This window comes from Salvelinus alpinus, chromosome 15 (assembly GCF_045679555.1).
Source record: "Salvelinus alpinus chromosome 15, SLU_Salpinus.1, whole genome shotgun sequence".
Taxonomy (NCBI): domain Eukaryota; kingdom Metazoa; phylum Chordata; class Actinopteri; order Salmoniformes; family Salmonidae; genus Salvelinus; species Salvelinus alpinus.
This window is the reverse complement of record NC_092100.1, coordinates 29,828,391-29,851,101: the sequence shown is the minus strand read 5'-3', so window position 1 is coordinate 29,851,101 and position 22,711 is coordinate 29,828,391. Positions and strand designations below refer to the sequence as shown.

Below are 22,711 nucleotides of genomic sequence, written 5' to 3'. Positions count from 1 at the left end.
CTGGCTACTAGAACACCAGAGAAGTATGTGACAGCTCAACTTTGGGATGCTAATGTTGTTACGTAAATATTTAATTTCTGAAACTGATAATAAATTACTGTGTGAAACAGATTTGACTTACAGATCATTTCAGTAACAGTTCGTTTAAGTGTTTGTTTAATGTTCAACCTGGTTCCTTTGGAAATATCATGAGTTTGCAGGCCACAAGGATAGCAAAGAAACAGTTAGACGCCTGACGGCTACCACTTTCTAAAAGTGCTTAGAGCGATTCAGTCCTGTTGTGGTGCAGGCCCAGCCCTGGTCACATCTACTGCCAGGAGGTGCTGCAGGGCCAGCTCTGTGTCCATTTGTGTTGTGTGCTGTTCTAGCTCCTCCTGGTGTATCTGGAATGCCATAGTTAGGACCCAGTCTAGTGTGGTAGCGTCCAGAGAGGGGTCAATGTTCTTAAAGGCAGCCCTTAGATCGGCCACAGTCACCTCTCTGTGAATAAAAAACACAATGCCCCTGGTGATCCTTTCAAAACGGTTTACACTTTTCAAACAACGATGAAACAAGTGTTCTACTTGTGCAAATTGAGATCTGTATACATTTACGTCATTTAGCAGACGCTCTTATCCAAAGCGACTAATGCAGATTTTTCACCTAGCCTTTACCCGCTAGGCTACCTGCCGCCCTACATGGGGTATACGCTTTGCTTACCCTTTGCCTCCCAGCTGAGTCCTCAGTTGGCTGATATACATATGCCTCTCTGTGGAGGCCTGCTTCTTCACCAGATTCAGGAAGTCTTTGTGTTTCCCATCCTGCATAGGACATAACACCATGTCTTTACCACAGTAGACAGTAATGGTAGCCTACAGTGCATTAGGAAAGTATTCAGACCACTTTATTTGTTCAACATTTTGTTATGTTACAGCCTTATTATAAAATTGATTAAATAGAATTTTCACATTTTATAAAGTATTCAGACACATTACTCTACTTTGTTGTAGAACCTTAGGCAGCGATTACAGCCTCGAGTCTTCTTGGGTATGACGCTACAAGCTTGGCACACCTGTATTTGGGGAGTTTCTCCCATTTTTCTCTGCAGATCCTCTCAAGATCTGTCAGGTTGGATGGGGAGTGTCGCTGCACAGCTATTTTGAGGTCTCTCTAGAGATGTTAGATCGGGTTCAAGTCCAGGCTCTGGCCCAAAGCCACTCCTGCGTTGTCTTGGCTGTGTGCTTAGGGTCGTTGTCCTGTTGGAAGATGCACCTTTGCCCCAGTCTGAGGTTCTGAGTGCACTGGAGCAGGTTTACAGCCTTGTTCTAATCCATTTTAGAATAAGGCTGTAAACCATATAACCTGAGGCTGCATTTATTGTAGCTGGGGATTTTAACAAAGCAAATTTGAGAGCAAGGCTACCTAAATGCTATCAACATATTGATTGTAGCACTCGTGCTGGCAAAACTCTGGATCACTGCTACTCTAACTTCCGCGATGCATACAAGGCCCTCCCCCGCCCTCCCTTTGGAAAATCTGACCACAAATTCATTTTGTTCCTCAAACAGGATGCACCCGTGACAAGGACTATTCAACGCTGGTCTGACCAATTGGAATCCACGCTTCAAGATTGTTTTGATCACGCGGACTGGGACATGTTCCGAGTAGCCTCAGAGAATAATATCAATTTATACGCTGATTCAGTGAGTTTATAAGGAAGTGCATAGGAGATGTTGTACGCACTGTGACTATTAAAACCTACCGATTCGTGCAAAACTGAAAGTGAGAACCATTTAACCATGGAAAGATGACAGGGAATATGGCTGAATATAAACAGTGTAGTTATTCCCTCCGCAAGGGAATCAAACAAGTGGAATGTCAGTATAGCGACAAAGTGGAGTCGCAATTCAACGTCTCAGACACGAGACGTATGTGGCAGGGTGTACAAAAATTTAGCATGTCAACTAAAACTCTCAAACTTTTACAAATGCACAATTGAGAGGATCCTGTCAGGCTGCATCACCACCTGGTAACGGCAACTGCACTGCCCATAACCGCAGGGCTCTCCAGAGTATGGTGCGGTCTGCACAACACATCACCCGGGGAAAACTACCTGTCCTCCAGCACCCGACGTCACAGCAAGGCCACTGCCAGTTCTTATTTAAAACATTTTTTTTACCCCTTTTTTATTTTTCTAATACATTTGCAAACATTTCTAAACCTGTTTTCGCTTTGTGTTGTGTGTTGTGTATTGTGTTGAGTGAAAAAATAAATTATCAATTTTAGAATAAAGCGTACCAATTTCGTGTAGTTACAGTTTTGTCTCATCACTGCAACTCCCGTACGGACTCAGGAGAGGCAAAGGTCGAGAGCCTCCTCATCATCCTCTGAAACACAACCCAGCCAAGCCGCACTGTGCACCTGGCGACCGTGTCAGCGTGCATTGCGCCCGGCCCGCCACAGGAGTCGTTAGTGCGCGATGGGACAAGAACATCCCTGCCGACCAAACCCTCCCCTAACCCGGACGACGCTGGGCCAATTGTGTGCAGCCCCATGGGTCTCCCGGTTGCGGCTGGCTGCGACAGAGCCTGGACTCGAACCAGGATCTCTAGTGGCACAGCTAGCACTGCATAGCGGTGCCTTAGACCACTGCGCCACTTGGGAGGCCCCACTGCCTGTTCACCCCGCTACCATCCAGAAGGCGAAGTCAGTACAGGTGCATCAAAGCTGAGAGCGAGAGACTGTTAAACAGCCATCACTAACACAGTGAGGCTGCTGCCTACATACAGACTTGAAATCATTGGCCACTTTAATAAATGGATCACTCGTCACTTTAATAATGTTTACATATCTTGCATTACTCATCTCATATGTATATACTGTATTTTATTATAATAATCTTGCCTATGCCGCTCAGTCATTGCTTATCCATTTATTTATATGTATATATTCTTATTCCTTTACTTAAATTGTGTGTATTAGGTAGTTGTTGTGGAATTGTTGGATTTCTTTCTATTGTTGCACTGTCAGAACTAGAAGTACAAGCATTTCGCTACACTCGCAATAACATCTGCTAACCATGTGTATGTGACCAATAAAATGTGATTTTGATTTGATCAATGATCTCTCTGTACTTTGCTCCGTTCATCTTTCCATCGATCCTGACCAGTCTCCCAGACCCTGCCACTGAAAAACATCCCCACAGCATGATGCTGCCACCACCATGCTTCACCGTAGGGATGGTGCTAGGTTTCCTCCAGACGTGACGCTTGGCATTCAGGCCAAAGAGTTCAGTCTTAGTTTCATCAGACCAGATAATCTTGTTTCTCATGGTCTGAGAGTCCTTTAGGTGCCTTTTGGCAAACTCCAAGTGGGCTGTCATGTGCCTTTTACTGAGGAGTGGCTTCCGTCTAGCCACTCTACCATAAATGCGTGATTGGTGTGGCGCTGCAGAGATGGTTGTCATTCTGGAAGATTCTCCCATCTCCACAGAGGAACTCTGGAGCTCTGTCAGAGTGACCATCGGTTCTTGGTCACCTCCTTGACCAAGGCCCTTCTCCCCCGATTGCTCAGTTTGGCCTGCCGGCCAACTCTAGTTAGTCTTGGTGGTTCCAAACTTCTTTCATTTAAGAATGATGGAGGCCACTATGTTCTTGGGGACCTTTAATGCTGCAGACATTTTTTGGTATCCTTCCCCAGATCTGTGCCTCGACACAATCCTGTTTCGGAGCTCAACGGACAGTTCCATCAACCTCATGGCTTGGTTTTTGCTCTGACATGCACTGTCAACAGGTGTGTGCCTTTCCAAATCATGTCCAATCAATTGAATTTACCACAGGTGGACTCCAATCAAGTTGTAGAAACATCAAGGATAATCAATGGAAACAGGATGCACCTGAGCTCAATTTCGTGTCTCATAACAAAGGGTCTGAATAATTATGTACATAAGCTATTTCTGTTTTTATTTTTAATACATTTGCAAACATTTCTAAACCTGTTTTCGCTTTGTCATTATGAGGTATTGTGTGTAGATTGAGTGAAATTACATTTTAATCAATTTTAGAATAAAGCTGTAACGTATCAATGTGAAAAAGTCAAGGGGTCTGAATATTTTCCATCTATATTGTCTTGTGAAGGTTGTGTTTCAGTGTGGTAGTATATTACTATTTTATAAACAGCAGAAATTTTTTCTATTGTATACATCAAGGGTACTTAAATACTTTTTGAGAAGGTCCAGTCCCTCAAATTTCCAGACCATGGTCTGCCTATTGACTATGGCTGGTATTCCTTTATCAAAACAGGATTGTGAAATTATGTGGACTGAGGTGTGAAATTTTGGACTGAGACCCAAAAAGTTACCTCTGTATACAGTCTTTGGTATGGGAGGCTCCCACCGTTGTTGTCTAGCTCGGCCTGAGCTGTGGTCACTAGCTCATCGATGTCTTGCGCTCTTTTCAGAGGGAAGGCCATTTGCAAGTCATCTCTGCAAAACAGAGGCCATTTTATATAGCCCACTCACTGTCATAATCGTAATGTTTGACTTTAATCTGTACTGTAATTTGATTATCTGCATTACCTGAAATCCTGAACACTGAGCATCCCACTCTCTGTACTGTCACTGTGGATCAACACTTTCAGCAGGTTAGACAGTAGATGTGTCTGACCATGGTACACACTCTCATCCACCTGTTAATAATACATTTATAATCATCAAATCATGCACACCATCCTTTCTCACACTCATAAGAGCGCTGTATAACACATTTGCAAGATCACACACCTTTCCTGTGAGAATGTCATTGAAGAGGCTGACAGAGTCATCCTTTTGGTGTTGACGAATGCCCTCTACTAAGCTATAAGCCCACTCTCCAGCCTTTTCCCCATATTGGCTCTCCAGATGTTGCCGCAGAAACTCGGGAAGATTGCTGCTTTCATTTCTCTTAAGAGAAATACAATTAGAAGAAATATCAGTCAAACAGTGTGTGAAATATTAACTCATTATTTGAAAAAAGAAAGGTATCAGTTTACCCTTCCATCCTCCATGACCTTCTCCTTCCAAACCTCCTTGAGGATTGTCACAACCGCATTCTTCTTTAGCCTATGGTTCTTTAACTGCCCCTCATAGCGCAGGTATATGGGCACATCATCAGAAGTACCCTGAGTGGACACAGGGTGAAGACCTTTTGACCATGCCATTCTTTTTGTAAATGTGTTGATGTGCAGGGAGGGAGGTTTACCAGTCCAGTGAAAAACTCTGAGTTCTTTCCTCCCAGTTCTGCCAGCAGGATCTCCAAACGCCGCTGGCTGGACTGGCCCTGGGAGAGATCTGCCCAACGCTCACTACCTCCCAGTACGCCTGGAATCACACAGTGCTGTGTAAATGTTCTGATCTAAAATGTTTATATTGATTCAGTCACAAAGCAGAACGCTAAACACTTCAAGCATTACTACCAACAATACCATACCACAAATGGGAAGGGGGGAAAAAACATAACCTACAGCAGTTTTTCTATGTGATACCTGCACACTGCTCCCATTCTGGCCTGGGGGTAGAGGCCTCTTTGAAGCCCTCCAGTTCTCCCTGGAGGCTGTCCCTCTGTGTTGTGACTTGCTTGTGCACCTCAAGCAGTGTGTTATATTCAGCCTTCATCTGATCAAAGTCTTTCTGCAGGGTCTCCAGCTGGAATAGATGCAAAGAGAGATTACACACTCATTCAGGTCTGATGAAGTGAGACTGCTGTTGTTGAATCAAACATTTCACTGAACTGTACCTTAAGCAAGTTCTCTTTGTGGGTATGGTCCAGCGTCTCCCAGTCACGGCGGGGAACTACGTCTCCATACTCAGCATGCAAGCGATTTAACTCCACCTGGGCTTTAGTCAGGTCCTCTCGACACACCTTCAGAGCCAATTTCTCCTTCACTGGGTCCTCGATTTCCACTTCTGATGGAAAGGAACAGGTTTTCAGAGGTAACAACACTCCACACTTCGCTTACATCAAGACAGTTAACCAATAATTATTTTATTGTTACACATTTTTTCACTACCTTCCTGCTCTTCCTCGGGTTCCTCATCTGGTCCATAGCTCATGCTGCTGATGTTGGCGATGAGCAGCTTGCGAGCATCACATTCTTCTCTGTACATTAGATACTGAGCGGCCAGGTCTGCCTGCAGACAACACACCTGAGAAGAACAAGCGAAAGAGCGATGAAGGAGAGTTCAGGCAGCCTAGGCAGAATAACCTGAATTTGGTGTTTTCAGAGCAGCACTGGTGTGATTGAGACTGAACCTAGTGGGTAAGCACTGTACCTGGGTCTGCAGGGCACTTTGTGTCTCTCTCATGTTTTCAATAACCTTTTGACGGTGTTGGCGCTCTTGCTTCAGAGCTCTAATCTCTACCCTCTCCTCCTCTCGCAGGCCCAGTATCCTCTTTTCACACTGCTCTGACACCACAACCAGACGAGCACGGAGAGGCTCCAGCTCCCGGATCTGGTCCCGTAGGTATGCTGCTGAAAAGAACATCATAGACAATAAAATCCAACATCCTATAAGCATGACATCTTTAAGTCCCTCTGATACTTCCATTCATCCTTGTTTTTCTGTCCAAACTCACATTCACCATAACAATATAGGCCTATATGCCACAATCAAACATTCCATGCTACAATGCCACACACCTAATGTGATTTCATATTCATTTTTTATGGCACACAGAAGCGGCTTGTACGTTTTGAAGTCCTCAATGAAACAGCCAAAGACCTCCCGGTATGCCTGCGTATGACAGAGGGCAGATTTTGTGACTTGACAACCAAGTGAAAATGAATCTATTCACTATACTCCTTATTTGTAGTAAGGTAAATACACTGTAACAAAGCCTAAATTACATGGATAACGTGTATATTATATGGCAGATGGATGGGACCTGTAGTTTGCGCTCCTGGACTTTTGGTTGTTGTGGGTCAAGAGCCTGCAGCTCCTTCTTTAGGTAGCTTTCAAGCTGCTCCAGGAATCGTGGCTTCCCCACAGGGCCACCAAACTCATCACCGCATCTGTAGCATATTACCATCTCAGTAAATCCTTCCACAACTTTAACCCTATATCATATGACAGTATATATAATTTGCTAAATACCCATGGTTCCTGATCTCTCCACCTGAAGTATATCTCCTCCCCTGCTGAATAACTTGAGAGGTGACATGGGCAGGCCAGGTTGACAGGTAACCTGAAGTACAGCCAACCTGACAGGGAGTGAGATAAAACGTTTTTAAAAAAGCTTGCTCGAGGAACGAATAGTGTACTTTGTGCATATCACTAAGTCCCAAATGATCCAACCTAGCTAGCTAACTGCTTATCTTACTCTGGTTGATGCTCTACATGAGCCAGGACCGCCAATTGCCACTTGTCGCCCAGTTCTTTTTTCAGCGTTATGTTGACACTCAGACGACAGTCTGAAAGTGAGATGGAAACAAGCAGCTAACTAGAAATTATTATTTGTATCATTATTATTATTATATGATTCGCTTAGTAACGTTACTATCATAGAGTAACGTTATCTGAGTGAGCTAGCTAAGTTAACAGTTAACGTTAGCCTACACTGTAAATTGGACAAGGCCACTTGCCGTTCAAACGATGATAAAGGTGGTAATCTAATATATTTCTGTGTCGACATCTGTTATGTTTACATGCTGCAAACAAGCGAGCTAGCTAGTTACCAAATACATTACTATTTAATCCCTCTTCAATTAGGTTAGCTAGCTATTTGCTTCACTTCAGGCCAACGCTTCAGGCTCACAACCGAATTGTTATGTTTCCACAATGTTGCCATGGAAATGAAGGACCCAGGAAGAACCCCAAATAGCAGACCATCGCGCGCCAGATACTTTAGCATCCCTGGAGAACCTTTCCAGAGAGAAGGCGTAAAAAACTTTGACTTGGCTCAGGACTTAATCAAAGATTTTTATAACTGCGACTTAATAATGTAGTGGTGTAAAGTACTTAAGTTCAAATACTTGTAAGTACTACTTAACTAGTTTTTTGGGGTATCTGTACTTTACTATTTATATTTTTGACAACGTTTACTTTTACTTCACTACATTCCTAAAGAAAATGAATGTACTTTTTCTTCCATACATTTTCCCTGACACCCAAAAGTACTTGTTACATTTTGAATGCTTAGCAGGACAGGAAAATTGTCCAATTCACTCACGTATCCAGAGAACATCCCTGGTCATCCGTGCGGACTCACTGCTTCATTTGTTGGAGTGTCCCTGCCTTTAAAACAAAATAGAAAATGGTGCCGTCTGGTTTGCTTAATATAAGGAATTTGAAATAAGTTATACTAATTTATAAGTATTATTTTACTGGGTGACTTTTACCTTCCTAGAAAATGACTTAGGTATCTTTACTTTTACTCAAGTATGTTGTTTACTTTACTATTTATATTTTGTACAACTTTTACTTCACTACATTACAAAATAATGTACTTTTTACTCAATACATTTTCACTGACACTCAAAAGTAATTGCTACATTTTTGAATGCATAGCAGGACAGTAAATGGTCCAATTCACACAATAATCAAGAGAACATCCCTGGTCATCCCTACTGTTTCTGATCTGGCGGACTCACTAAACACACGTGAGTGTTAGAGTGTGGCCTTAGTTATCATAAATAAAAAATGAATGGTGCCGTCTGGTTTGCTTAATATTAGGAAATTGAAGTATATTTTAAACCAAATATGTTTAGACTTTTACTCATGTATTATTTTATTGAGTGACTTTCAATTTACTTGAGTCATTTTCTATGAACGTATCTTTACTTTTACTCAAGTATGACAATTGGGTACTTTTCCACCACTGCCAGTTTCAGAATCATCTAAATGATTTCGAATTTAAATAATGCAGCTGTCTGACATCCTGGCAAACATTATCCACAAACATTGCGTTTAAAAATCTGGATTATAAGGTTTAAGACCCATTAGAGACACAAAAACGTACTGAATGTATGCCAGTATGTAAATATTAATGAGGAATTTCAATGAAAAAAAATGCCTCATTATCTGCAATGATAAGACTGGGGAGCTCAACATGTCTTGACCGCATACAACCACTCAAACTACATTTCCTAGCTTCCTTTTCACGGACTCAAGCGGAAAAAATAGACCAAAGAGGGGAGAGCGGGGGTTCTGTAGTCGATTCTGAAAATCTTGCTAGTGGATAGTCCTGTATTCAACTACAGTACCCACACTCCACTGTCAGTGCTACTGTAGAGAGCTTTGGTTATCCGTGGATATCACACCATTGCTATCATCTCTGTCTATCTCAGTGTTTCTCTCTCCCTGTGTCAGCGGATTGATATAGTAGAGTAGAAAACAAGCAAAAATAAAACATCTCTAGCCGAAAATGGCAGAGCTTGGAGCGGGGAGCATGCTGTTGAGGGATCCTGCTTTTAATTACCAAGAGCACGAGCTAAATGAGCGATTGAAGCGGCTCTACCCGGCCGTGAATGAGGAAGAGACCTCCTTACCCCGATCTTGGAGCCCCAAGGATAAATACAGCTACATCGGACTCTCGCAGAACAATCTGCGGGTACATTACAAAGGTATACAGATGTGACAACTAATATAACATTTCGTACCTAGATGTGTGTCATTTACGTAAGACACTCCGGAGGGTTTGCGTCGAGTCTGTATGCAATCTCCCCGATCTAGTTTGAGCTGCCTCTACCTCTCTTTGCTTTGTTTCAGAGGAGAGCGGAATGCTCAAATGGTTGACAGTGAACTCGCTAACCATAACAGTATTGAAGCATATCCATTTATTTCACTAACGTTCAACTCCACGGTCTCTTTGTTTAACGTTAGTTTTATTTTTGCTTTACCATAACTTGGTTACCTCTATTTGATCACGATAATCGAAATGTTTACCTAGCTAGCAATACCACAATGTACTGTAAGTAATAACAAGCGACGCACAGTTAGCTCGCTAGCAAACTTGGCTAGTAAGCGAGCTAATGTTAGCTCGCTAACTAGCTAATGACAGCTAGCTAACTAACGTTATGCAAGATAATGCTAATTGCACGCCATCGTTGTTGGCCCTATACAGTAGCTAAATATTAGCTTGTAAACATTAACTAGTTAGTTGTAACGTTATAAATAAGTAGCTAGCTAACAATGTAAATGTACTGGCTAGCTAATACTTAACCCTGGCGTTAGCTAATATAAAAACAATTCTCCTTCACACAGTTGCCATAACCCACGACTAGTCGTTAACAATTTGCTTGTATTTTGTGATCAAATGAGCACCAGACAGTCCAGAACAGGGAAATATTGCATTTTGTTGGCTTGCTAGTTCATGGAAACGTTCTGTTGGAATATAATTCTGAATCATTATTCATTCTGGAACCAGTTGGTGACCATTACACTATAAGGATTCCATTGAGTCCTTTATGCACAAAAGAACAACAACAGCGTCTGCCATTTCAAACTCAGCCAACAGCTACACTTTGCTGCAAGGGAGGAGGCCTTGACGCATTTGTTGTACGTAAAATATCTGCACATAGATCAGATGGTATTTATGCGGGTAGTTTGACATATTTGACCATAAACAACTTGTTGGGATGCAGACCATAGCCTAAGGGAGGGATGTAACACATACAATTGGGTCAGATAGTTATTTAAGTATTCTGCACAAAATCAAAAGTAGGACTTGACAGCTATCCATCAAGCTAGACGTCGTCATGCTACTCCCAGCTAACAAGGAATGTTTCCAAGAGACCATTCCCTTAATGTGAAATATAATTTTCACAGAACGTGGTTACCATGTTCTCAGAACTCAGTACATTAATGTTCTATACACGTTTCATGGGAACGTTGCAAGAACATTCATGTGTCCAGTTCTGTGGGTTAGGAGCATATTCCATCAACTCCCAAACATGCACGGAACGTGGCGCCATGTTCTTAGAACATAAAATATTAAAGGTCCCGAATAGTGGTAATCAGGGTTTTCATTAAATTTGATATTTGGATGAAACCAGTTCAAAGTAGGGTGGCCCAAGTATTAAAAATTACTGTAGCTGGTACATTAATAAAGTTTGATCATAAAGTTACTGGTCCCCTCCCCCCATGTCAAATACTTGAATTCAGGAGGCAGGCATTACCAAGGATTTTCATCGGGCTTCTACCAACGTCACATAAAGCCAGAAATGTTATACACCAATTTTAAGTATGTATCGCCTTAACCTTCATCACATGTGCGCCTACGCATTACTTTAACTTTTTTTACAAAACTGTAAACTAGCTCAAGCAGAACATACTACCAAAGATTCTGGTCACCTTTAATCTGTAGTGTGACTGTTAGCTAGCAAGCTACTTACATCATGCCGGCAAAAGCACACTGTGTTTGTTGTGACTGGATGCCATAGTGTAAAATTTACCTTTTCATTTCGGGTGGACAGGCTGCACGGAAATTACGGTCATGTGTGTGCAGTGCACATTTCGAGTAAAGTTGCTTTATCAATTGAGGAGAACATTCGATGGGTCTTCCCAGGATGCTAATCCTGAAGACGGATGCTGTACCATCATTGACAGTGGATCTTGCAAGCGCTGACCATAATGTAAGTATCAGAGTTTAATAAGTCTCACACGGTAGCCAACATTTTGGGGGATCGCGGGGCTAGCGTTAGATAATGCAACTGTGTCTTCTTTGACTTGTGAACAATATATTTTCTGTAACACCTGATAATCACTATATGGTTTTTGTTCTTCCATCTCCATGCCCCCTACATTAAGTCAGAGAACTGCCAGCACACAGCTGGCACGAGGGAATGTTGTTCACAAAAGGAGTTGTGGTGTATATATTATTTGTAATTTACTCCTGAAAATCATATTTTACCATTCAGTTGTGTGGGTTATTTTCTTACAGTTGATGTAGCTTGTGTCATTGGAGCTAATCATGATTTTTTTGGGGGGGGATTATTTAACTTTCCATCTCCTTTTGTCTTTCCACTATCATCAAGCTGGAAGGATAGACATTTTACTCTGTCTGCACAGCTTCCCAGGCAACCACCACAGCAGGAATGCTGTGATACAAAATCAGCAAAGAAGGGGGGATATGCTGTGAAGACAGACCCAACATACTGTAAGTCATAGTTATTCATTTCAATCTACATCAATTGAGCATTTCAGGCACATAAAAATTCCAAATACAAACATTGAAAAGTTTCACAAAACAGTTCATAACCAAATATTGCATATTTCAAATTGAGTACTTCAAAAACTAGAATGAGTAGATCACTACATCAATGAATTGATAGCATCAACTCAGAACAGTAAATAAAAGGAAATTAAACATTTCCCTTTTCAAAAACATTACAGGCTACGTAGACAGGCTCCTGGATCTCCTCTTCAACGAGGTCACCCTTGATCCAGCGCCGTATGTGGGGAAGCTGTGTAAGCTGTCCATCCCGGGACCCCTGTCTGCCCCGTGTGAAAGGCCTGACAAGGAGGTGGCCATAGCTGGATTTGTCTCCAGCTTCAATCTTGGGGGTGACTGAAGCCTGCTTGATTGAAGCGGGATACATGGGTCCCGCTCCCCTCCCCCATCAATCTCTGTAGTTGGTTGTATTTCTTAAAGCCTAAGTAATTAACTTTTACGTGAAATAATATCACATTTTGTTACTTTGTATTGTTTTTTTTCAAGCTTTAGGATGGGAGTGTAGTGTTACGAATTTTACATATCAATGTCCTGCAGACTGTAGGTGCCTATATTAGGCTTATGGCTCAATTCCTCTTTTTTTTTTTAATGTCAAATGATATCTCACCATTTATTTCTCACCTTTATTTATAATGAGTGTTCATGTTGATCAGTATTTCGGCAATAATGGTCGATTGTAAAATATCCAATAAATGTCTGATCAATGCATACAATGCTGAACATATTGTCTTTTATAACACTAACGCAGAGGCACAAATAAAGTCTCGAACCCAGGCCACCAGCACTAATGACGAACATCCTAACCACTGTCCCAATAACGGATATCTCTAGGTCATGTATTTATTGGGCAAGTATAGTTAAGCCTTGTCCAGAAGAAACCCTAAACCCTCCTCCCTAGGCACTTGTGTCGATCTGAAATGACTTGATAGGTGTAAGCAATATAGTTAATGCACTTTAATGTAAATCTCAGCTCTGTTAAAAGTACATTCAAGAAAAACTTTTATTGATTATAGTGATTCAGGAGTATCATTAAAAGCAGGTTAACATGCCCCACCAACATTAGACAACTATACAGAAAGCCATGAAATTGTAGAAATAAGTAAATCAAATCAGTGATGAGAGACTGGTCAAATTAACTGACACTGACATGGTGGCATAACAGGAACATCTGAATTCCATGAACCAAGAGGTTGAGTTCAAATGTCAGTTGTAGACATGTTCAATTATTATTGCTGTGTAAATGAACATGCATAATGTAATCATGTATGTTGAAAACACTATGTTAAAAGCGCTGTGTGTGAGAGTATCCCTGACCTTGTCAACAGACAAAAGGAGCTGTGAATAGATCAGGGGTTCACCAATCAGGGCCTTAATGGGCATGGCAACAGTAACAAGGTGTGATGTGTAATGATGAACAATGTTTTTGGGAGGGAGAACGTTTCTTTGGGACCATCAGGCAAAGTACTGACAACTGATGCACAGAAATGTTCTTGCAACGTTCCCATGAAATGTGTCTAGAACATTAATATTGTATATATTCTAAGAACATGGCAACTATGTCCATTGTATGTTTGCGACGTTGATGGAATATTCTCCCAATCCTCAGAACTGTACACTCAAACATTACGGTTAACATTACAAAAACGTTCTCTCTCCCTAGAATTGTTAGCTGGGATAATGCTTGTTGTGTAATCATAGAAAGTGTCTAACATCATTCTACATGTTTAGTCAACTGTCAAATCTAATCCCACAACAGTGCTATGAATCATCAGATTGAGTTATTATAGGTCCGCAGTCTCTGTTTTAACACCGGCAGTTAGCCTAGCCGTTAGCACGTTGGGCCAGTAACTGAAAGGTTGCTAGTTTGAATCCCTGAGCCGACAAGGGCAAAACTCTGTCGATCTGCCCTTGAGCAAGGCACTTAACCCTAATTGCTCCAGGGTTGTCGTCAATAATGGCTGATCCTTGGCCATGACCCCACTCTCCGAGGATGTCTCCGGGGGATGTTGGGATATGCAAAGAATTAGCATTTCCATTTCACACCTCTCACTCATACAGGTTACCGACTTGTACATGCAGTAAAACAGAACAAATATAAGCACCCCCTATTTTACATTTGAATATAAAGGAAACAAAATCACACCTCATTGAGAGACAATTGTAAGGTCAGTGTAAGGCCCCGGTATTAACATAGGCCTACCTCTTGAATCTACAGAAAGAGTAGCCTACTTGTGCAGTTCTCTTAAAGCGATTGGACACACATTAGGTGGCTGTGGTGGGGGTGCTGGATTTAGGCCTAGGTACACTGCTTTGGTCTGTTTTTGTCTGGTCTTGAAGGTAATAAGGATTTCATGATAATTCGTGACTGGTATAATCCCATTAGTTGATAGTGGCTCAAAAAAGCTGTGTGTTTTGTTATTTAGGCTTTTTTACATGGGTGGTCGTGTAAAGGGATTGTGGGACTACAGTACAGTCAGATGTGGGGAAATTATGTTGTTTCTCAAGACATCTAAAGTTAAAGGCTTGTTACTCCCGCATATCTAAAAGGACCCATGAGCGCCAATGTGAAGTTGGAGCCTGTCAAATAATTTTTTCCTTATATTTTTGAGAGATTAAGGTGTGTGTGTGTGTGTGTGTGTGTGTGTGTGTGTGTGTGTATATATACAGTGGAGAGAACAAGTATTTGATACACTGACGATTTTGCAGGTTTTCCTACTTACAAAGCATGTAGAGGTCTGTAATTTTTATCATATGTACACTTCAACTGTGAGAGACGGAATATAAAACAAAAATCCAGAAAATCACATTGTATGATTTTTAAGTAATTCATTTGCATTTTATTGCATGACGTAAGTATTTGATCACCTACCAACCAGTAAGAATTCCGGCTCTCACAGACCTGTTAGTTTTTCTTTAAGAAGCCCTCCTGTTCTCCACTCATTACCTGTATTAACTGCACCTGTTTGACCTTGTTACCTGTATAAAAGACACCTGTCCACACACTCAAACAGACTCCAGCCTCTCCACAATGGCCAAGACCAGAGAGCTGTGTAAGGACAACAGGGATAAAATTGTAGACCTGCACAAGGCTGGGATGGGCTACAGGACAATAGGCAAGTAGCTTGGTGAGAAGACAACAACTGTTGGCGCAATTATTAGAAAATGGAAGAAGCTCAAGATGACGGTCAGTCACCCTCGGTCTGGGGCTCCATACAAGATCTCACCTTGTGGGGCATCAATGATCATGAGGAAGGTGAGGGATCAGCCCAGAACTACACGGCAGGACCTGGTCAATGACCTGAAGAGAGCTGGGACCACAGTCTCAAAGAAAACCATTAGTAACACACTACGCCGTCATGGATTAAAATCCTGCAGCGCACGCAAGGTCCCCCTAAAGCCATGACATCATTTTCTGGAATTTTCCAAGCTGTTTAAAGGCACAGTCAAGTTAGCGTATGTAAACTTCTCACCCACTCTAATTGTGATACAGTGAATTATAAGTGAAATAATCTGTCTGTAAACAATTGTTGTAAAAATTACTTGTGTCATGCACAAAGTAGATGTCGTAACCGACTTGCCAAAACTATAGTTTGTTAACAAGAAATTTGTGGAGTTGTTGTAAAATAAGTTTATGTATGTATATATATATATATATATTTGTTTTTATAATTTTCCATCCTAAAAATTAGGAATAAGCAAAGGCTTTGATTTGTGGTCTAACAGATGGAAAAGGGGTCTTAGACAACATCTACCAGAAACAGTCTTAAAATCCAAACACAATACTGCTACAGTAAAGACCCCTGCTAATTAATATCAACACTTATATTTAGCTTTGGGTGAATTGTTTTTTTCCCACAAATTTGGACAGTACAATTGAACAGTACAGTTAAGTAATGAAAAGTAGAGTTCAGTATAGTAGAGCACACTAGAGTACAGTATAATTTACTTTATTATACTGTACATACTATATCTACTGTACTGTGCTCTACTGTGATGTCCAAACTTGTGAAAAATAGTCATCTATGATATGTTTCAGATTTGGTCTGGTCCGGACTAACCAGATTTGTTCTTGTTTGGGTGCAAGCTCATGACATAATAACCAGTGTGTAGAATAATACGCACATATGTGAAAAAAGGATATTGCATATTTATACCTTTTGTGTACCTATTCAGGATACATCACTATGAAGATAATGATATTCATATCTATAATAATGCATTTCTGTATAGTACTGCTCCGGGACGTATGTTGTAATTCCATTTCCGTAATTTCGTTACCGGATGTAAATTCACTTCACCATTTGATTTTGAAGTTTAACAAACCATCGAATTCTATGCCTAAGGACTACCATTTACACAGAACATGTCACAAAAAACACATTTATTGGAAGAACTGTGCAGATGCAAAGTTTCGTAACAGAATTACGGGGAAATCTCCCTCAGTTTTTTTTATGAGACCACATTTTCAAAAAACGTAAATATAGGCTCCGAATTACGATGATAAAGATGTCTGCAGAAAGAATGGGGTGTCAGCTATGACATGACACCTTGAGGAAAACAAAAAAATAATTTTGGTTATTGAACTACATGTTTGTTTGGCATACATTGTTAAGTAAAAAGTCCAAGCGTAATTCTGTCACCGTGGAATTGCCCTCCCCCCAGAAGCCACTGTGTTTTTTGAAGTACTTTTCAATATTGGATAGGCATTTTATGTTTATTTTTTTTTTCCTCTGCTGAGTTGTCAGTTTCTGTTACTTTTCTTTACCCTGGTGATTTTGATGCTATTTTGACCAGTGTGCCAGTTTCCTTTTTGGCCATGGTTAGGCCAAGGCCTATGTTCTGTTGAATACATGGTGGAGCTGGAAACGTGTGAGAGGCTATATCTCAGGATCTGGCCTATGAAAGAGTTGTATGTAGCCTACATTGTGTAAGAATTCTGTTTTCAGTTTTATCTCTGTCAATGGACGAAAACAAGAAAGGCATACATTTTAAGCTTGTTATCAATTTTTGATTAAAGTAGGGCCATCTTTAGTCTACTATGTTGTTTCTATTGATGATGAGCTTACGTCCTCTGCTCATCATTGGCCATTTTGTTTTTAGAAAACGGCATCAGCTTACCTGATTAATAAAAGAGCAGGTAGCCTAGGCTACTCGATTGTCTTATTTAATTTTTATTTAACTAGGCAAGTCATTTAAAAACAAATTCTTATTTACATTGACGGCCTACCAAAAGGCCTCCTGCGGGGACAGGGGCCTGGGATGAAAATAATACAATATAAATATAGGACAAAACACACATCACAACAAGAGAGATAACACATAAAGAGAGACCTAAGACAACATAACAAGGCAGCAACACATGACAACACAGCATGGTAGCAACATAACATAACAACATGGTAGCAACACAACACGGTAGAAGCACAAAACATGGTACAAACATTATTGGGCACAGTCAACAGCACAAAGGTCAAGAAGGTAGAGACAACAATACATCACACAAAGCAGCCACAACTGTCAGTAAGAGTGTCTATGATTGAGTCTTTGAATGAAGAGATTGAGATAAAATTGTCCAGTTTGAGTGTTTGTTGCAGTTCGTTCCAGTTGATAGCTGCAGCGAACTGAAAAGAGGAGCGACCCAGGGATGTGTGTGCTTTGGGGACCTTTAACAGAATGTGACTGGCAGAACGGGTGTTGTATGTAATTCATCAGTGTGTTTTATGAAGTGGTGGTATAGGAATGAGATTAGTGTACCATAGACCCATATTGTAAGTGATTGGCCTTTGTACTTGCTTCTTTGTGTGATTTAGCCTGTATGTGCTTTCTGCAGGTTTTCTATTTCATGCCAAGGTCTTATGTGCTATTGGGTAATTATAGAGCCCATAGGACACATGGCTGACTGTTTAACCATGCCCTGTGATTCCTTTAAGCTGATTGTAATGTTTGCCCAGAGAGAGGGTTTTTTGTCTTCTGAAGAACCAATCATGCATGTTCAGTCGGAGGTGACATAACCGGATTGTGTGACATAACCGGATTGTGTGACCTCACCGGATTGTGTGACATCACTAGATTGTGTGACATCACCAGATTGTGGTTTCCCCCCAGTCTCTCTGTATGAAGCTGTGATGCAGTGTTTGCTAACACTGGCTTATTTATTTATATCATTTCATTTCATTTTTTATTAGTTTCCTTTGGCATGTTTTTTTGTCTATCGTGGGTAGTTCTGCTGTACATTTTTCTGGTAACCACTGACTTGACCATGAGGGCGATCTTTTGACTCTGGACTGGAAGCCTTGGAAAGAGAGTCCATCAGCGGTGTCAAAAAAAACATAGCCTAACCAGTAAAAACATGGAAGAGTAAACCTAAACGATTTGCTCTATAAACAGACATCATTTTTTTCCTTTAAGCAACAAAATGGAGCACATTTTAATAGCCATGTAGCCTATAATGTTTGAGTAGGCTTGTGTTTTGCTCTAACAACACATTTTTTTGTAACCAAGTACTTAGATCTATATGACTGTTACACAACATTGCAACCAAAAGCTACCTCTCCTGATTTGTTAGATAGCCAGCAAAAAAAACACACTTCTTTCTCGCCTAAATCCAAGATGGCGCCGACAGATAGGGCAGCTCTGTTTCTAGCTCCTAAGCAACTTTGCAGTATTTTGTTTTTGTGTGTGTAATTTCTTACATTATTAGCCAAGAAAATTTGTTGTGTTATTACATACAGCCGGAAATAACTTTTGGATATCAGAGTGGTGGTAACTCACCAGCATTACGACCGGGAATACGACTTTCCCGAATTTGATCCTTTGATCGTACCCCCAGTGCAATTGAACTGATTCCAGAGGCTGATCCAAAACACCGCCGGCGGAGAAGAGGTATTCGGAGTTGACTTCTAGTCCGACTCAGGAGGCGCGCACACCAACCACCGCTTCCGAGTATATTACTCGCTAATGTTCAGTCTCTGGATAATAAAGTAGACGAGGTCAGGGCGAGAATCACCTTCCGGAGAGACATCAGGGATTGTAACATACTCTTTCACGGGAACATGGCTCTCTCGGGATATACTGTCTCTGTCTGTAAAGCCAGCTGGGTTCTCAGTATATCGCGCAGAAAGGAATAAAGAACTCTCCGGGAAGAAGAAAGGCGGGGGTGTATGTTTCATGATTAACAACTCATGGTGTAATTGTAACAACACCTGACCTAGAATTCCTCACAACCAAATGCCAACCGTATCATCTCCCAAGAGAATTCTCTTCAGTTATAGTTACAGCCGTGTATATTCCCCCTCAAGCTGATACCACGATGGCCCTCAAAGAACTTCACATTTAATGTAGCTCGGGATTTAACAAAGACAATTCGAGGTTCTACCAACACATTGACTGTAGCACTCGCTCTGAGAAAACAACATTAGACCACTGCTACTCAGCTTTTCGAAATGCCTAAAAGGCCCTCCCCCGCCCTCCCTTAGGCAAATCTGATCACGACTCCATTTTGCTCCACCCTTCCTATAGGCAGAAACTCAAACAGGAAGTACCTGTGCTAAGGACTATTCAACACTGGTCTGACCAATCGGAATCCGTGCTTCAAGATTGTTTTGATTACGCGGACTGGGATATGTTCCGGGTAGCCTCTTAGAATAACATAGACGAATACACAAATACAGTGACTGAGTTGATCAGAAAGTGTATAGGAGATGTTGTACCCACTGTGACTATTAAAATCTATCCTACCCAGAATCCGTGGATTGATGGCAGCATTCGTGTAAAAGTGAAACCGTGAACCACCGCATTTAACCGTGGCAAGGCGACTGGGAATATGGCCGAATACAAACAGTTTAGTTATTCCCTCTAAGCAATCAAGCTTCGCTAGGCTGCCGGCCCAGATGGCATCCCTAGCCGCATCCTCAGAGCATGCGCAGATCAGCTGGCTGGAGTGTTTACGGACATATTCAATCTCTCCCTATTCCAGTCTGCTATCCCCACTTGCTTCAAGATGTCCAGCATTGTTCCTGTACCCAGGAAAGCAAAGGTAACTGAACTAAATTACTATCGCCTCGTAGCACTCACTTCTGTCATCATGAAGTGCTTTGAGAGGCTAGTTATGGATCATATCACCTGACACCCTAGACCTACTTCAATTTGCTTACTGCCCCAATAGATCCACAGATAATGCAATCGCCATCGCACTGCACTCTGCCCTATCCCATTTGTACAAGAGGAATACCTATGTAAGAATGCTGTTCATTGATTATAGCTCAGCATTCAACACCATAGTACCCTCCAAGCTCATCATTAAGCTTGAGGCCCTGGGTCTTAACCCCGCCCTGTGCAACTGGGTCCTGGAATTTGATGGGCCGCCCCCAGGTGGTGAAGGTAAGAAACAACACCTCCACTTCGCTGATCCTCAACACGGGCCCCTCAAGGGTGCATGCTCAGCCCCCTCCTATACTCCCTGTTCACCCATGACTGCATGGCCAAGCACACCTGAAACGCAATCATCAAGTTTTCAGACAACACAACAGTAGTAGGCCCGATTACCAACAATGACGAGACAGCCTACATGGAGGTGAGGGCCCTGGGAGTGTGGTTCCAGGAAAATAACCTCTCACTCAATATCGACAAAACAAAGGAGCTGATCTTCAGGAGGCTGAAGAAATTTGGCTTAGCATCTAAAATCCTCACAAACCTTTACAGATGCACAATCGAGAGCATCTTGTCGGGCTGTATCAGCGCCTGGTACGGCAACTGCACCGCCCGCAACCACAAGGCTCTCCAGAGTGTGGTGCGGTCTGCCCAACGCTTCACTGGGGGCAAACTACTTGCCCTCCAGGACATTTACAGCACCCGATGTCACAGGAAGGCCCAAAAGATTAATCAAGGACAATAACCACCCGAGCCACTGCCTATTCACCCCGCTATCATCCAGAAGGCGAGGTCAGTACAGGTGCATAAAAGCTGGGACTGAGAGTCTGAAAACAGCTTATCTCAAGGCCATCAGATTGTTAAATAGCCATCACTAGGCGGGTTTCACCCGGTTACGTAACCCTGCACCTTAGAGGCTGCTGTCCCATATACATAGACTTGAAATCACTGGCCCCTTTAAAAAAAAAATGTACATACTGCTTTAGTCATCTCATATGTATATACTGTATTCTATTCTACTGTATTTTAGGCAATGCCACTCTGACATTGCTCATCATAATATCTATATATTCCTTAATTCCATTCTTTTACTTTTAGGTTGTGTGTATTGTTAGATATTACTGCACTGTTGGAGCTCGAAACCAAAGCATTTCGCAACACCCGCAATAACATCTGCTAAACATGTGTATGTGACAAATTTTATTTTATTTAAAAAAAATATTTATAGAAACATAACACAAATAACAATCAGTGGCAAGTGTGCGTGTGAGAGAGTGAGATTGACGGAGACAGCGAGGGAGTCTCACTCCCAGGACTGTGGCACTGCTGAGCTGAGTGTTGTATGCTGAGGTGGTGGTGTGACTGTGAGTTGGAGATATTTATAGACGCAAGTATGTGCGTGTGTTGTATTTATTATGGGTGTTTGTCTGGTCATAGCGTGGGCCTGCTGAGCTTTGGTTACGGTCATTTCCATCTAAAAGGACCCATGAGCACCAAAATGTGAAGTTCATAGGAGCATATCAAATAGGTTGTCAAATGAAAGCTAAGAGTCTATACTTCAAGGAAATGAAGGCATAGATACATTTTTAACTGTTTCCATCTTAAACATTTTACATTAGTAATGGATTGGATTTCTGCTCAAACAGATGGAACAGGGGTCTTAGACAACATACAGTACCTGTTTGGACACCTACTAATTCAAGGGTTTTTCTTTATTTTTACTATTTTCTACATTGTAGAATAATAGTTAATACATCAAATATATGAAATAACACATATGGAATCATGTAGTAACCAAAAAAGTGTTAAACAAATCAAAATATATTTTAGAGTCTTCAAAGTAGCCACCCTTTGCCTTGATGACTGCTTTGCACACTCTTGGCATTCTCTCAACCAGCTTCACTAGGTAGTCACCTGCAATGCATTTCAGTTAACAGGTGTGCCTTGTTAAAAGTTAATTTGTGGAATTTCTTTCCTTAATGCGTTTGAGCCAATCAGTTGTGTTGTGACAAGGTAGGGGTGGTATACAGAAAAAGTTCTATACCAGAATAGAATAAATGTTCTATACCAGAAAAAGTAAATTCATAAAAACACAATAATGTTGAAGTAAAGACCCCTGCCAATTAATATCAACACTTATATTTAGTTTTGGAGACATTTCTCTGCCTTGTTTAAGAAATATTGCCTTGTGCTTCTAATTTCTAATTTCATGAGGAGGGAGGATAATGAAAGTTCACATAAGTAACAAGTAAAGGTAGACCTACCAATTAGTTTAATGATTATTAAGTGATTTAAAACTCTTAAGTCTGTTACCAAACCACAGTTGGGTCACCTGCAACTGTCCTCCCTTCCACTGGCATACTGTGATGTTCAGCTCA

The 22,711-nt window shown here is 41.4% G+C and overlaps 2 protein-coding genes and 1 long non-coding RNA gene across 6 annotated transcripts in view; 2 read left to right on the top strand and 1 right to left on the bottom strand.

Annotated features, from left to right (window-relative positions):
• Positions 1 to 139: 139 nt before the first annotated feature.
• tsnaxip1 (translin-associated factor X interacting protein 1) lies at positions 140 to 7,944 on the bottom strand. 3 transcript variants are annotated; one of them, XM_071343268.1, is made up of 16 exons: positions 7,597 to 7,944; positions 7,335 to 7,425; positions 7,109 to 7,215; positions 6,900 to 7,026; positions 6,655 to 6,748; positions 6,287 to 6,486; positions 6,025 to 6,160; positions 5,751 to 5,917; positions 5,500 to 5,659; positions 5,217 to 5,335; positions 5,008 to 5,136; positions 4,760 to 4,918; positions 4,556 to 4,665; positions 4,339 to 4,462; positions 700 to 800; positions 140 to 480 (listed from the first exon to the last, which is right to left on the bottom strand). In XM_071343268.1, the coding sequence occupies exons 1-16, from the start codon at positions 7,644 to 7,646 to the stop codon at positions 270 to 272; spliced, it is 2,085 nt and encodes a 694-aa protein (XP_071199369.1). In that variant the 5' UTR covers positions 7,647 to 7,944; the 3' UTR covers positions 140 to 269. The 3 variants fall into 3 exon arrangements, with proteins under 3 accessions (XP_071199369.1, XP_071199367.1, XP_071199368.1); XM_071343266.1 differs by having other exon boundaries at positions 5,751 to 5,920; positions 7,597 to 7,940; XM_071343267.1 differs by having other exon boundaries at positions 5,751 to 5,920; positions 6,287 to 6,483; positions 7,597 to 7,939.
• Positions 5,784 to 6,534, top strand: LOC139539892 (uncharacterized). Its single transcript, XR_011668033.1, has 3 exons — positions 5,784 to 5,947; positions 6,125 to 6,273; positions 6,395 to 6,534. It is a non-coding gene; the product is annotated as an uncharacterized lncRNA (long non-coding RNA).
• Positions 7,945 to 9,208: 1,264 nt separating the features above from the next.
• Positions 9,209 to 22,711, top strand: part of ranbp10 (RAN binding protein 10) — a 28,959-nt gene continuing 15,456 nt past the window's right edge. The window contains exon 1 of one of the 2 annotated variants that reach the window (XM_071343269.1): positions 9,209 to 9,576. In XM_071343269.1, coding sequence (XP_071199370.1) covers positions 9,378 to 9,576 — 199 coding nt within the window. In that variant the 5' untranslated portion in view covers positions 9,209 to 9,377. The remainder of the gene's footprint in view (positions 9,577 to 22,711) is intronic. The other variant, XM_071343270.1, reaches the window with a different exon arrangement.

What these genes read in the sequence shown, in the direction of transcription:
- tsnaxip1 (XM_071343266.1), bottom strand. Translation starts at nt 7,646, where the DNA reads ATGTCGACACAGAAATATATTAGATTACCACCTTTATCATCGTTTGAA. An exon ending in AAAGTGCCCTGCAGACCCAG is followed by an intron (nt 6,161 to 6,286) that starts GTACAGTGCTTA and finishes TGTTCTTCTCAG; the next exon opens with GTGTGTTGTCTGCAGGCAGA. An exon ending in ATGACATTCTCACAGGAAAG is followed by an intron (nt 4,666 to 4,759) that starts GTGTGTGATCTT and finishes TATTATTAACAG; the next exon opens with GTGGATGAGAGTGTGTACCA.